General features: G+C 40.0%; 1 protein-coding gene across 1 annotated transcript in view; it reads left to right on the top strand.

Annotated features, from left to right (window-relative positions):
* LOC109075141 (neuronal tyrosine-phosphorylated phosphoinositide-3-kinase adapter 1-like) overlaps positions 1 to 14733 on the top strand; it is a 43706-nt gene extending 28973 nt beyond the window's left edge. The window contains exons 3-7 of the mRNA XM_042756517.1: positions 1811 to 2208; positions 3405 to 5102; positions 5220 to 5444; positions 6601 to 6704; positions 11436 to 14733. Coding sequence (XP_042612451.1) covers positions 1811 to 2208; positions 3405 to 5102; positions 5220 to 5444; positions 6601 to 6704; positions 11436 to 11831 — 2821 coding nt within the window. The 3' untranslated portion in view covers positions 11832 to 14733. The remainder of the gene's footprint in view (positions 1 to 1810; positions 2209 to 3404; positions 5103 to 5219; positions 5445 to 6600; positions 6705 to 11435) is intronic.
* The last annotated feature ends 1412 nt before the right edge of the window (positions 14734 to 16145 follow it).

Here is a 16145-nt window from a genome sequence, read left to right as displayed (position 1 = left end):
TGCTAGAAACATGCTAACAAAATGCTAATAACTAGTTAATCATGGTAACAACATGGTAGTAACTTGCTAATCATGCTAGAAACATGCTAACAAAATGCTAGTAACATGCTCATCATGCTAGAATCATGCAAGCAACATGTTAGTAACTAACAACATGCTAGTTGCATGACATCATTTTCACATGGCACAGCTGATTGGTTCTCTCCTGTATTGGTAGCCAATGAGCTCACTGCTCAGCATTCAAATATATGACTAGAGCTTGCCGTAGCAGTGCAGCTTGCTTCAGAAACCCTCCACCTTCCCCAGCTCCACTGCTACGAAGTGATTTGTGTATGCTATGGGGTTATTTCATGTATGTTATATTTGCAGCAGCAATATTTCTTACATGCTCACAGCAGCATGTTGTGGATGTATTGGCAGTAGCAAGTCTCGGTACTTGCTCTGCTGTAGCAGCAGCATAGCAGATCTATTCCGCCAAGACCAAATACATTAACATTGTCATGTACATTACCATGCCAATCCCTCCGAGAATTGTCATGACAGAAACATAGTTAACACACTGATCTTGTGTAGAAAACATCCTAAAATAAACATCACACAACGAGACAGTATAATTCAGTCCAGTGGTTTGTTCTGAATATTTTACTATGGTGTGTGCAGAAAACTTCAGTTCGTTTATGATTTGATAGGATGTTCAGATTCATCAGACCTTTTTTGTCCAGATTATACCTGGGCGACAGCTGTACTGTGAGATCTCCATGGTCAACTCATACGCTGTTTGCCCTGCTTGCGCATCATATCCTGTAGTGCTGTTCTTTTATGTTAGTGTGTGTCACACTCTACCAGCTCAGCATCTTCTCTGCCTTCTGCCTGACAGCAAAGACTCACACACACATGAACACTCACACACACTGCTTAACAGTGTATTGATGAGTTGCTTCCATCTGGAGAAGGACATGTTGATCGAACATTACAAGGTCAATTACTTGGACACATAACTGGACACATACCTGGGTGTATATGGATACATGGATGTTCACAATAATATCTATAACATGCATTTAGAAAATAGATAGATTTTTATTTCATGCCAACTTTTACATAATTGAAGATGGAGAAGATGAATCAAAACAACGAAAGAATAAGAAGAAAGAAGGGGAGCTGAGGACAATAGAGGAGAAAAGAAGGATAGGAGGGTGAAGGAGGCTGTTGGGTCTCTCACAGGCTGGCATGAACCGCTTCCTCTCTCATCATTCATCCTGGACTTTGGGTGGGGGGGTTGGTGGTCTGATTTTACTTAGATTGTGAGAACCAAAAGTTCCCACAAGGATATTAACACCTGAAATTACCTACATTGTGGGAACCTCAACAGAACAGCTTAATAAACATATAAAATAACAAAATGTTATTCAAAATGTCTGTGAGGGTATGATTTAGGGTTAGAAGACAAAAATCATTAACTCAGTATGAAAACAATATAAGTCAATAGAAAGTCCCTATTATAACTTAGAGATGTGTTTGTGTTTTGTGTGTGTAGGTATTGGTCTGTGTGACTGTGCAAGTATTAGGGGGGATGTTTAAACTCCGGAAATGAGAGTGTACAATGGGGGCTAGAGACAAAAATGAAATTGACTGTGAGCTATTAATAGAGCCTTTATCAGTAGAAATGAGGAAATAGAGAAAAGAGGAGAATGTGGGAGGCCTACAGCACAATGAGAAACAAATGTATTATTCTAATCTGATAAAGAATCTCTCCACAGAGAAATAATTCCTTTAATCTCTCATTCTCTGATCTTCCCATCTCCCATAGCTCCAATTATAAAGATGCCTCCTCTGCGACGGTTGGGAAAGTTAGGGATCTGGCATCATTTCGGCGTCATTTCCGAATGGGATTTATGACGATGCCGGCGTCCCAGGACCTTTCGCCTCACTCTTGTGCGGCCGCCATGGCCCCACGCTCTCAATCCTGCCATGCTGTGGGCACCGGTGAGGGAGAGGAAATGGAGAATGGATATTATCCAGACTCAGACCCCCAAGACCAGTCAAATCCCTCCCGCTGTCCTCCAGCCAAGCCTAAACGCCACCCCAATACTCGTCTCAGCTCCACACCCCAGCAGGAGCATCCTTCCCGGGGGGTACACGCACCACCTGATACTCCGCCACCTCCACCTCCCAATCACCCAACCAAACACCCAGAGAAGCGGAATGGTTAGTGAGCACAACTCTTGCGATATGGGAAGTCTTTGAAACATGCATAGTTCTAGTCCCATCAATCATCTAACCAATGTTGAAGATAGGGATGTGAATCAGTTTTAAAAAATTATTCTTTACCTGGGATAATTCATGTGTAGAGGAAGTTCTCATAAACTGGTGTATTTCTGATGCTTCGAATATAGATAAGGAGCCATCTGACTCACATGTAACTTGACTAATCATAGTTTAATTGTTTTTAAGTTCAGATGTCGGTACATCTGGAAAAAGATGGTACCATTGCTAGAACATGAAACGCATTAACAGTATGTTGTTACTTGATACTAAATGTGTCAAACAAAATGGTTTTAAAAGATTTGTTGCCATGAAGCTTGAACTCAAACTTCAGTGTCTAGTTCTTAAGTATAAGCACTTATGATTTATAGCTGTTAAACCATCCATTGTTCTCTGACAGTATGTTTATGTTGTTACAGTGTAATTTGGGCCTTTATTCTGAAGGATGATTACAATACTTAATGAATGTTATTTTCCAGCACAGGAAATTATTTTATTCATAAGATAAAATCTTAGAAAGCAGCTTCTTGTATTTTAGTATTATTTTGATACAATATAAAAAAGAAAAGGTGATTTAATAATTGCTTTGCACCAAATAATATATTCAACATGGTTAAAGAAATATGTTGAAAACATTAACATTAGTATCTTAAATATTATATTTATACAGTATTTATTTAAAATTTTATTGTATAAAAAAAGATTGTCTACATTGGTCACAGAAATTAACACATTTTCCCCCCAGCCTTAATTAAAATGTATTTGTCTTAATGTCTAAAACTTAAATAAATAATAACCAGTGTTATGTGTGCGGAGTCATTTGCAAGCCATTTGGTTAAAATTTATTTCAGACTTAATTCCAAATAATTATTCAACAGGAAATAATGTTGGGTCGGTCTAGATTTTATCCATTGATTCAGTTGTGAGGGGGATGGAAGAGTTGTAAAAAGTAAAAAAACATGATGAAACATCAAATCATAGGGCCAGGGACTATATTAATAAAGAAAAAAGAGTCAATTTTGATTTAATGTAACCAGAAAGCTGTACACACCTGACCTTTGGTCTCTGTAAAATATCTTCTCTCTTTGCCTTTGTTTCACTCTTTTTTCACCTTTTGTCTGCCTTTATTTCTTTAACAGCAATGAAAAAATCTGATTCAGGTGAAATTCCAGGACGGAAAGTTCCTCCCTTGAAGCCCAAACGGAGTCCAAGCACACAGCTCTCCTTTGACCCCCTGCCCCCTCGGGTCCAACACCCGACCACACCTCTTCCTTTCCAGAGCTCTGAACCCTCTCCACGAGGCGAGGGGGGAGATGACGAGCCAGTTTACATTGAAATGGTGGGCCAGGTCTTTACCCGAGAGACTCACAGCACCCCTACTCCTCACCCGCTCACGCCATCTGCAACAACACCTGATTCTGAATCAGACCATGGAGAGGCCATTTATGAAGAGATGAAGTACCCCCTACCAGACGACTTGGCTCGAGAAGCCCACCGCCGCTTGCCACTCAAACACGAGCGCATCAAGTCTTCTAAAGCATACCACACCTCCATCATCTCATCCTCCTCATCCTCTGCCTCCTCACTCCCGCGCCCCTCATCCTCCTCTCCAGCTTGTTCCTCCTCCAAGCCTAAAGCAGCTGTCTCCATCTCTCACTCCTCTCCTCTTCCTTCATCCTGCTCTTCTGCATCCTCCACTCCTGTACCTCAAGCCCTCTCCTCCTCACCACACCCTCCTCGTGCTCCCACACCCTTCCTACTGCCAGGGTCCAAACCTGAACATGAGCCCAGCTCCAGTAAGATCCCGGCACCCTTCCCAAACTTGCTCCAGCACAAGCCTCCGCTCCTGGCATTTCCCCAGCCGGCTGCTGCCTCCAGTGGGGTAGGGGCTCAACACAAGACCAGCTCGGCTAAGATCAGTGTGCAGTCGGCCTCCAGTCTGACAGCATCTACTAGCACATCCTCCAGCATGAGCTCCACTTGCACTTCCAAAGAGTCCTCTGGAGTCGAGAAGGAACGAGAAAAGGAGAGGAGGGAAGGACAGCTGGGTCCGGCACCAGGACTCAGAGCCCGCAGTCATTCCACTCCTCTTCCTCCATCATCAAAGTCCTCCTCTCCATATTCCCACCACCATCATCACCATCACCCTCACCACAGGCCTTCCCACTATCACCATTACCGCAAGCCTGAGAAAGAGGTGTCGTCATCAAGCAAGGGGACAGGACAGTCCTCCACCCAGACGCAAACACAGCCTAAGGAGGGCAAGTCTGTCAGCTTTCTGCTCAAGTCTGAGAAATCTGAGAGGGAAAGGGATCGAGAGAGGGATCGTGAACGAGAAAGAGACCTGAGCACGCCATCATCCAGTCATTCTGATACCCCTGCCTCAAACACATACACACACACTTCTCAAACGGGCACGAGCACCACGCCAACCCTGAGTCAACCATCGTCATCCACAGCAGCCACGCCACCTTCCACCTCTTCTTCTTCCACTCAGCGCCCTCCGTCTCGCTCTCACATGCACCGGTCACACACCCCGCACTTGTCTCATGGTCTTCCTGCTTACAAACCTCCCCCCTCCGACAGCCCCCTGCTCTGGACCTACCCCTCGGTTGGCTTCCGCCGCCCACCCGCCTACGATAGCCTGCGCGGGGGCTCACAGTTGCCATCCTTGCATACAGACCCCACTAAAACTGGATCTGCAGCCCAGGCATTGCAGGCCAAGGCCGGGTTCATTCCCTGGGAGAGCGCAGCTGCCTTAGGGCTCACCGAAGAACAGGCTTACTGGCCCATGCACCGAAAATTATCATTCAGTCATGGGAGCCGAGACACTGAGAGTGAGTAATGTTTGTAGGGATGGTGGAATAAGTATGAGGGATGATTATTGAGGGAATTTTCTTTCTATGGTACTATCGTAGATGTTTAATTGTGTTTTTCTCTCTAATGCTCTGTAGAGGAAGATGGAGGTGCATGGAATGGCAGTTCAGATGCTCTATTGAGGAGAGAGAGGGATGACCTAGGGGCCATGCGGGGTGGTGGACACTCTGGAATACCTGTGTGGGCAACAGGGAGACACAGCGAGAGCTTAGCTGGTGCGGATGGACCACCAGGGTTGAGAGGACTGATACGAGCAGGACTGCCGTTACCCTGCCAAACCTTCCCAGCATGCCGCAATGGAGGTGAGATCCAATTTAAATTACATTAACACAGGCTTTCTGCCATGACTTTAATAGTTAAAACTCTAGATATAGATCAAGTGTGTTTAGGTTAGAGATAAAACATTTGTACACTTACAGTTCATAAACAACTGATTGAAAAGGTCATTTGTTTATGAGCTGTAAGTTGATTCTAACTCATGCTTCTGGGATTAGTGTGCATTGATTTGTTTGGAAAGCATCAAATTTTATAACAGAATGATCAAATAGCTATAATGTCTTTAAAATATGGGAAAGACCATGTAACACAGTTAGGCAAGCAACACACAATATTAGCTAGAAACAGCTAAACATATGTTATCCTAGCTAACTAGCTGCAGTACGTCACAGTTCCTTTCAGAACCTTATAATTGTAGGCCATGATACATTAAGGAGTAAATTCACTAAACACTTGAGCCAGTTTAATTGCAGTATTGCAGTGCACATCATGCATTTTATTCACATACCACCCGCAGTCCAACTTAACTAGCACTTCATGCATGACATTGTGCAATGCACATTTAAATGACGTCAATGTCATTTTTTACAATGTAAACAAACCTGCTTTCAATACAAATGAGGCTCATTATAAAATGCAAAGCATTCACAGATGTCAGCATTATTATACAATATAATACAATTAATGTTGCGCTATTAGTGGAAAGTAGGGTAGAAAGCAGGCTGAATTTCATTAATATCTGTAGAAAGAGTTTGTACTGTATGCTGCTTCTATTCATCAAGGCAGCAATAATCCGTCAAATGATGATCAAATGAAGGTGAAAGGTGTTATAAAACCAGATGGAACTTTTAGCTGAGTCCCCTTTCTGCATTTTAAAGAGTAATTTAGGTGGCTGGATTGCAATGGTGGTGTGCAGTCCTTGCATGGAGGTCATCACTCTATTACCTTATTTTCATAATTCCTTTAAATTAACAATGCTATCAGCAGGCACAATTCTTTTGTTGTAATATACATTTGAACCATATTATTTCTGCTTTCTGTTCTGCAAGATAGAAACTAATTTGTTTTAGGCTATGTGAAATGCTGTTTCCATCATTATTTAAGATTTGACTAAAAATGTGATTTCCTGGGAATTCTTTTTCTAAAACAATAACTTGACTGTGTGTTTGTGATCTTCTATAGAGTTGGGTCGCCTTGGTAGGTCTTCCTCCACATCGGGAGTGAGACAAGTGGGTGGTGACGTTCAAAGGCAGAGCAGCCTGCCGACAAGAGAAGCATTCAATCAGGTAAAAAAACAAACCAATACAAAAACAGTCACTAAATTCACATAAACACACACTCAGAGAGTTATTGTACACCCGCAGTGTTATTGTTTCCTCAGCCCTGTTTAAACACAAACTCATCCAGGAACAATCGTGATAACATTAGGAATTGAGCTCATGAAATTACTTTGGACCTGCAGAACTTTTTATGTGGAACACCAAAGAAGGTATTTTGAAGAATGTTTTAATTGGTTTTGTTCAAACAATGAAAGTCGTGGAAGTTGATTTTCATGGTAGGGACAAAAGACATTTTTCAAAATCTCGTCTTTTGTGTTCCACAGAAGAAATAAAGTCATATGGGTTTGGAACCAAATGAGGATGAGTAAATGAAGAAAGAAATTCCAGATTTTTTGGGGGGTCAATCATCCCTTTAACTAATGTTAATTTATATAACTTGAAATGTTTTTAAAAGTATTTGTATATGTAGAAATGAACATTAACCAAGATTAAAGTTGTCATTAAATGGAAGGAGCAATCACATTTTTTCCCTTTATTGTCATCCAAGTGGTATATCCAAGTGAAAACGCTTTTTAAATTAGAAAAAAAAAAATATTAGGACAGCTTTTGTTTTGTCTATCGGGAATTGGATTGTTGTTGTTTGCTCATTGCTGTAAGTGTGAGTCTCATGTGAGTGATAAGTTGCTGGAGGGGATAAATTATTGTCCCACACTGCAGACGTCATCATTGAAGCAGTACCACTGCTCCCTATATGTAGAGTACACAGTTTGCGTAGGGCACCAGCTCCCAGGGGGGCACCATCCCAGTTGCTCAAAAAAAACAAAAAAAAAACTTTTGTTCTATATTAATATTAACATAAGCATATACATAAATACAAATATAAACATGAACATGTATACTTAAAGGGTTAGTTCACCAAAATATTAAAATTATGTCATAAATGACTCACCCTCATGTCGTTCCAAACCCGTAAGACCTCCGTTCATCTTCGGAACACAGTATAAGATATTTTAGAATTAGTCCGAGAGCTTTCTGTCCCTCCATTGAAAATGTATGTACGGTATACTGTCCACGCCCAGAAAGGTAATAAAAACATCTTCGAAGTAGTCCATGTGACATCAGAGGGTCCGTTAGAATTTTTTGAAGGATTGAAAATACATTTTGCTCCAAAAATAACAAAAACTATGACTTTATTCAGCATTGTCTTCTCTCCCAGGTCTGTTGTGAGCGCGTTCACAGCACTGCAGTTTAGTGATATCCGGTTCGCTAACTAATCACTCGATGTAACCAGATCTTCTTGAACCAGTTCACCAAATCGAACTGAATCGTTTGAAACGGTTCGCGTCTACAATAAGCATTAATCCACAAATGACTTGGAGGGGGACAGAAAGCTCTCAGACTAAATCTGAAATATCTTAAACTGTGTTCCGAAGATGAACGGAGGTCTTACGGGTTTGGAACGACATGAGGGTGAGTCATTAATAACATAATTTTAATATTTGGGTGAACTAACCCTTTAATTATAAAAAATGCATTTTACTGTGTACGCAGTAGTAAGCAGGCTATAAGCACATGCGATGCGCCATTCCCAAATCCATGCCCGTGCCTGCCCTCACCTCATGTTTACGGCTGACTGCAATTAAAAAAAAAAAACATCAGCAGTTACATTTGGAATGCTCCAGCAGATCAGAGTTGATTTCCAGAGTGTCTATTTACACTAAATGCAATTAGCCCGCCTTGTTGGCAGAAGTTATTTACATGAACTCCGCCCACCAACGTGTGATTGGGCTAGTGAACACTACAAAAGACTATTGGTCAGTGGCATAGGTGGTAAAGTGAGCGCCATAGTCATTTTGATGTCTTTTGCCAAACTTTTTTTTCTCTCCCATTTCAAATCTCATATCGCATCGGAAAAGCATTTATTTTCAATAAAAATGAAGGAAATATTTGAAAAGTTGAAAATAAAGTCTCGGGTAGGGGTAGGGTGTGTAAGGAGGACTTTATCGTCACAATAAAGTGGCATCTTTTTTTATTTGAATTAAAATGATAATTTACACTCAATAAGTTATTACTGCATACTGTTTTATAATTTACTACAATATTGAGGTGCAGATAATTGCCACTATTTGCAAAAAGTAGTATAAATAGCAAAAAATCCTGATATTTTATCATAGTGTAAATGAAATCTATAGCTATTTGCACTTGGTGTAAATAACATATCGCTAAGAAAATACTGTTATTTTCACTTAGTGTAAATAGTTGCTGCCATTGATTTTTGATTTATTATTGTTTATTTTGATAATATTTTATCTTTTAAAATGTTTTATTTAATGTGTGTAATTTTAGTTGTTGTTTTTTTTGTTTTTTTTACTTCCATAATATTTGGGGAAGGGGGCACAACAATACATTTCTGCTTAGGGCACCCAATATGGCCAGCAAAGGCCCTCCAGAGACGAGTTATGAGGGGAGGAGACATTAATGGTCATGATTAAAGATTATAAGAGGGCACGCAATCTATTAAAAAGTAATGATGTGCACAAATAAATCATTTATCATAAACACTGCAGTATTCCATAAAAACAGTCAACAGTCAATTCTGATGTGACTGTAATTAATTCTGTAAAATTATTGTTTCTTCATGATACCTGATGCATGGATAACTATAAGCTCCATTTAACACTTTTATGTTGCAACAGTGTAACATGCAGGACATTTTACCATATTTAACTCCTTTGTACAAATTCCACAGGTTCTCCTAAAAAGGAAAACAAATGTGCATTTTGCATCTGGGCCTGCTTATAGAACCATGGACCCTGTTGCAATGACCTTAAATTCACCTCGTACACCAGCCTGACACTCTGAGAAAACCCTAGACAAGAGTGCATTAGAATATTGTAGAGTATTCAGGGAATACTTTGAAATCGCACAGGCTTGTTCAGCCTCAGTCGGTGTAGATACTGCAGTAATTAATTAAATTCAGTTCAGCTGGTTAACATGCGTAAGTGTAATTGACACCGAGCTTGACAGTTACGGCAGGTGATCTGTAACTAATTTCATTCCGTTTTGTGCCCCTGTGGCTGCTGTTCCAGACAGTCATTAGGTAAATAGCGGAGCCCATTGAGTCACCAGCATCCCCACCCAAACACGTCTGTAGCTGCACTGCACTCCGCTGCAGGGTCAATGAGTGCAGAGAAAAAGGGGGATGAATACAGAGCGGGAGGGAGGCACAGAAATGCAGCAGAGGGAAAGACAGACGGAAAGTGAGAGAGGGAGAAAAATGCAGCACAGAATAGAAAACAGAGGGAACAGATGCAGCACATGGGCGGAGAAAACAGGTGCAGCAGTAAGAGAGTGTTTTTTTTTTTCAGTCTGTGGCAGGCAGACAAACAGTCTGAGAATGATCAAACTCAAACCTAGTGGCACTGCCGGTGTCTCTGGGTGTCAGTCGGTGACAGGCTTTGATTCTGCGGTCTGACTGTCTCTGTCAGGAGTTTGTTAGAGTGCCATTTTGGGAGTTTAGTTTGTTGAATGTGTGAAAAGTAACAAGAAGAATCCAGAGAGACTGCAAACATGTGAAACAGCTCGTGTTTTGCATGTTAACAGACAGGGATGTTCCACTTCCTATAGGTCTAGTGGCGTGTGGGTTGTTTTATAGACAGACTGGCATGAAACTGGCAACACATGCGAGAAATAATCTTTCATTTTCAATCTTGTTGGATGTTAGTTGCCATACAGAAGCCTCTGTTCTTTTCCCCTGGTGTGCTGTTGCCTCTTGGCAAAGGTTCACATGCTGACGCAGTGTGTGTGTGTGTGTAGCACAGAGATTGACTCTTTGAGCTGATATGACCTTCCTTCTCAGAGCAGGGGGATGGGATGGATGCTGTGAGTTGGCGCTATGCCGCTATCTGGTGGAGTTCTTTGATATAGCAAAGAGCACACACCCAGAGTCCAAACAAACATTCTAAGTGGACAATGTCCATTACAACATACATATATATATATTATTATTATTATTTTTACCTGGAACCTTGGTCAAAAATTCTAAATCCATAGTGAAGATGCATCAGGCAGTGGAACAATAAACTAACTTTCATTGTTGTATTTGATGCTGGTCAAAATTAAAAAGAGAAGAATTGTGATTTTTAAGAAAAAAACATTTTGTGTCCTTGAAAAAATAATATAAAATAAACAAAAAAATGAAAATATGGTGAATATTGGAAAATGGTATATTACATAATATAATATAATAATCATAATAATCATTTTAATATTAAATGTTGCCTTGGCAACTAACTTAAATAAAAAAAATAAGCTAAACACTAAAATGACTAAAAAATAAAGAAAAAATAAAATAAAGCTAAATAGAAATATGTATACAATAAATATTAAAATAATAAAATAATAAAAATTACAAGCACATAACAAAATTATTTAAAATTAAAAAAATTACTAATTAAAATGAAAACTGGAAATCTAAAAATAAAAATGAATAAAAATATTTAATGAATACTATTATAATATATAAATAATACTAAAATAGCACTGATGGCCCTCAATGCATCACTCAGTTGCAGCCAGATGGTGTAATTACTGCATCTACCATGCTAACCAGCCAAACTTTTATACCTTGTTCCAAAGCAAACAACCACATGGCTAACCATTGCATTTCATCTGCACTGAACTATCCAAACTCTAAAATCTTTTCTACAATTTTTCTCTCTCTATCTCTGTGTCTAGTTCCACGCTCTCTCGCAGGTTCAGGCTCAGACTCAGTCTCAAGCTCCCTGCAGCCCATCTCTGAGCCGACAACAGCAGTACCAGCACCAGCAGCAAGTCCAGCTCCAGTTCCAACAGCTGGCTCAGCTTGCCGCGCAGGCCCAGGCTCCCCTCAGCACGGGCACGGCCGGCACCTCCACAACCTCGGCCCAACGTGACGGCAAGCTCCTGGAGGTGATCGAGAGAAAGCGCTGCCTATGTAAGGAGATTAAGGCTCATCGTCGGCCGGATAAGAGCTTATGTAAGCAGGACAGTATGCCTATTTTACCCAGCTGGAGGAAAACGCCAGAGCCCCGCAAGACTGGAACACCACCCTGTCAGAGGCCACAGGCTGTGGTGTGGGACACGGCCATCTGACCAAGGCAGAGAGAGCAAACAGTGGGTAGGGAGTAAAGGCATGACTGAGAGAGACAGATGGAGTAACAATCTATTCTTCTTTTTTTCTCTTTTGCGTGTGAAAAAAACAAAATGGGAATTTTAGGGGAAATGAGAGAAGTGGCCTTTGAGTGAAGAGATTAAAATAAGACTGGAATGACAAAGCTAGAGCATTTTGCTCAGAGAATAGCATGATTTAGAATAAATCTCTCTGTAGAAGCAGGAGAAAATGTGTTCCACACGGTGTTTATGTGCCATACAGATGCAGCAGATGAAACACACAAACACACACACCCTGGAGAGCCACCCGAGTTGGAACTCTCTGCGAATACAACCTGTGCTGCTGAGTTTACAACCTTTTTGAAACACACTGGAAACCTTTGGAGCAACGTGACATTTGTACTCTGAATATAAACCATTAGTGAGGAGAATAGACATTCTTTTTCCTCCAAGGAATGAAGAAATTATAAAAACTTGATATGTAAAGAATGAAGAGATGCTGAAAGATCATAGTGGAGCTTTTCTTCATTTCATAAACTGTCTGTGACTTTGGGCTTGTATGTTTTAACTGACCAGAATTACTCAGTTATGCTGCTGTTTCCTGGGCACCCACTAGACTGATTTTTTTTTACATTCCAGAGGAGTGTCAGAATGTCTGTGTGTGTGTGTGTGTGTGTGTGTGTGTGTGTGTGTGTGTGTGTGTGTGTGTGTGTGTGTGTGTGTGTGTGTGTGTGTGTGTGCGCATGCGTGCGAGTGTGTGGTGTCATGGTGAACTTTGTAAGATGTACCTTTGCACTGGAGAGGTGAGGTTGGAAGCAGAACAGAAATGAGAGGAAATCCAGACAAAATGGTGAGGAGTACAGGGGAACTTGTCAATAAAACACAAAATTTGACATGTATACATGAAAAAAATCTTACACAATCAGACACAGGAAACGATGATGAAGGGCTGTGTGGTACTGTCTTAGTTTGTAGAGGAGATTCATTTGAAGTCTAATTACTGCCTATTGATTGAGTGCCAATTTGCTGAGTGTCGTGACACGTGTGTCTGCGTATTCAGCGAGTAGAAGAAAAGCTGTTCAGCAAAAGTTACTTGACTTTTGTAGCAATATTTGTTAAAGCAGGAGACTGATTGCTAGCCCAGTCCAATACAAAAACATGATGGAGAAAAAAGACAGATCTGCATTGCATTATCATGAGGGCAAATCAACTGTGTAAAATTCACTTGGTGGAAATAGTAAGATCACAGGATGAGCAAGATAGGAAATATAGTGAGGACCAATGCACGGGCTGTGTTAACACGAGGTGTCATTCTGTTCACCTGAAAACTGTCAGACCACCATATTTAAGCATCTGTTTACATTGAACCTGTACCTGAGCATATCCGGAGCTAACGTCTGCCTGTATTTTTCAGTCTTTTTGGCAGTACAGTCTCATGTGTGAATCAATTGGGGTTGCAAAGGGGTTTTAATAAGATATAATAACATGTATACAAGCTCATTGTCAGTCTTATCATACTACAGTCAGATTAAGCAGTCCAGTTACCCTGTCCCTTAAAGAAAAATCAGTTTTGGAGCAAACTTCACCTCTTCACACTGTCCAACCCTCATGTGCACATGCATATACAGAAACGCACACACTCGCAGCGCCCTGCTGGGAAAAAGGAACATGCAGTGGCGCTCCTCAGACCGATCCTGGAACTTTCCGCACAAAAGAAAGTGAACCACATGACATTGAGATTAAACGAGAAGAAAGAAAAAAAAAGTGTTAAATCTGTAAAATAAACATGTACAACTGTATTGATTATGTAGCAATTATTTCCACTTTCATACTTGTAATCAATAAATATATTGTAGCATATAATGTATAAAAGTACAAGGTGTTTAACTGTTTTATAAAGAAATTTAGTAGTTTTATCTGTGGCTACCTGTCTACACTGTACTGAATGGACCACTGAAAGGCGAGCCCTCTCTATTAAAGGCACAGTCTCGGACACAGACACACACACACACACACACACACCAATGTTTTTTTCTGGCTAATGTTATGCAAGTCCCTTTAAGCATCTTAAGTCTGATCACATTCAAACCCTAACCAACACACTCCACCCGGTTCACTGGAATATCACTTGGATATTTTTGAAGTACTTCTGCTGCTATATTGAATTTCTACTATTGCTTACATATCCCTCACTGCTGTTGCTTTATTTTTCTTCTTTATTCTTTTGGGTGTTCTTCATTTTTTTTTTAGATCATGTGATGTAGTTTTTAGGACTGGAACCCTTTGTAACTGTTGGCAATTGAATGTTTCTCAGTTGTCGTGGTTGTATTTAAAAGTTGCTGTTATTTTTCCAAATCGTTAGCACCACCAACCTGTACAGTTCCCACCCTGGCAACACTACTGTAAATGTGATGTCAACATTACAGTGATGTTGCCAAGGGTTTGACATGTTGTCACCATGACACCAGGGTTTCACTGCACCAACCGGGTGGCCATTTGAAATACAGTCTTTATCAAACAGTAAGTAGGACCACAGTAGAGGAGGGCTGGTGCAATGCATGCTGGGGGTCCTTGACAGATTCCCTGAATCATTCAGTTCAAGGTTGGGCTGCGTCCCAGTCTATATAAATTGTGCCCAGTTTGTACTTCAAATATACTAAATAATCATCTAGTGGCAATTTATTAAGATGAAAAGGGTAACTTAAGTATTATTGGGTAAACTAGTTTACAGAAACTGTCGGCTTTGCGTGTCTACATAAATGGTGGCCATATTATGAGTGCCATAATATATTGGTATGGTAAGATACGGTGTACCTTGGAAATCACTGTAGTGCTATATTTGCATTGATATCGTCATGAAATAAATTTTATATGATGAAACGAATACCACGTGTGAATAAGTGTGTGTGTGTGTGAGGGTGAGGGAGTGAAAGAAACTGTTGCAAATGCACATGGATTTAATGTCTTCTTGTCCTACAGACTGCTCAACAAACAGTCAATGCAATAGCTGCGTTCACATTCTAATGTGATCATTTTTTATTTATTCCCTTTCTCTTCAAGGAGTAGTTCACCGAAAAATTAAAAATTGCTAAAAATGTACTCACTCAGGCCATCCAAGATGTAGATCAGTTTGTGTCTTCATCAGAACAGATTTAGAAAATTTAGGATTACATCACTTTCTCACCAATGGATCCTTTGCAGTAAATGGGTGCCATCAGAATGAGAGCCCAAACATCACATAAACATCTGATAAAAACATCACAATTAATTAATTAAATTCCAATAATTCACAAGTTATCCACATCTTTTCATCCTGACCTTGCAGGCTTGTTGTTTCAGTGTCCAGTTAGACTGTGGCCAATTGTTTCTTGCTCATGTGTAAGCATCATGAACACAGGATGCTGTAACAACAGTCTGTTTCTGAAATGTGTTGACTCATTTGTTGTTCACTGATGTCCTGTATCACAGATGCAGCTCCTGTACAAGTTCTCTCTTTCTGCAGTATAGGTTAGTGTTAGCTCTGACCGGTCATTGGTCTTGAATATCATAACAGATGTCATTTGACTATTGTGATGTGACAGATTTATCATGTACTGCACGTCATTTAAACAGTCAATGAGTGCCTCTGCACTTGCCAGTAGGATTTTTTCTTTTTTTTTTTTTTGCTAAAGTTTAATTCTGCACTGTAAAATCAGGATGTTTGTAGAACTTAAAAGAAGAAGTATTTTCTTAATTTAAAAATAATAATAATAATAATTATTATTATTAGTTATATACTTAGCAAAATTAAAATGTCAAGTTGCCATTAATGTGCTATCATTTTAAAAAATAAATCTATATTTAATGATTCCTGACATCTTTAGACAAGTTATCAAAATAATCAATAACATTAACAATAAAACTGCTAATTAGACAAATGATATAGCCATATTATTGAGAATATAAATTTAGAGCTGTTTAAACTAAAAAATTGCATTCATCCAACTTACCTGTAATGCACGTTGATGATCAACCTATGTATATTGTAAACGAAAAGCAGCATTAAGATACATTACTTACTTTACACTAGCTGTAAGTAGCTACAACAATCAAGCAGATTTTGGGTTGTTTATTTTAAGTATTATTCACTTGATCCAAGATTATGTTTTACAGTGCATCTGATAATCTGAAACCATTCGCACAGAGCTGAAACGCCACGCACATCCTGAGAAGAGTTTTCCGCATGAGATACTGACAGATGCCCCCACAAGCCTCTGCCATCACGGGCTTTAGATGTGCCACTTTGCTGGGGGCGGG

Source organism: Cyprinus carpio, chromosome A5 (assembly GCF_018340385.1).
Source record: "Cyprinus carpio isolate SPL01 chromosome A5, ASM1834038v1, whole genome shotgun sequence".
Lineage (NCBI taxonomy): Eukaryota > Metazoa > Chordata > Actinopteri > Cypriniformes > Cyprinidae > Cyprinus > Cyprinus carpio.
This window is presented reverse-complemented; position numbering and strand designations above follow the sequence as displayed.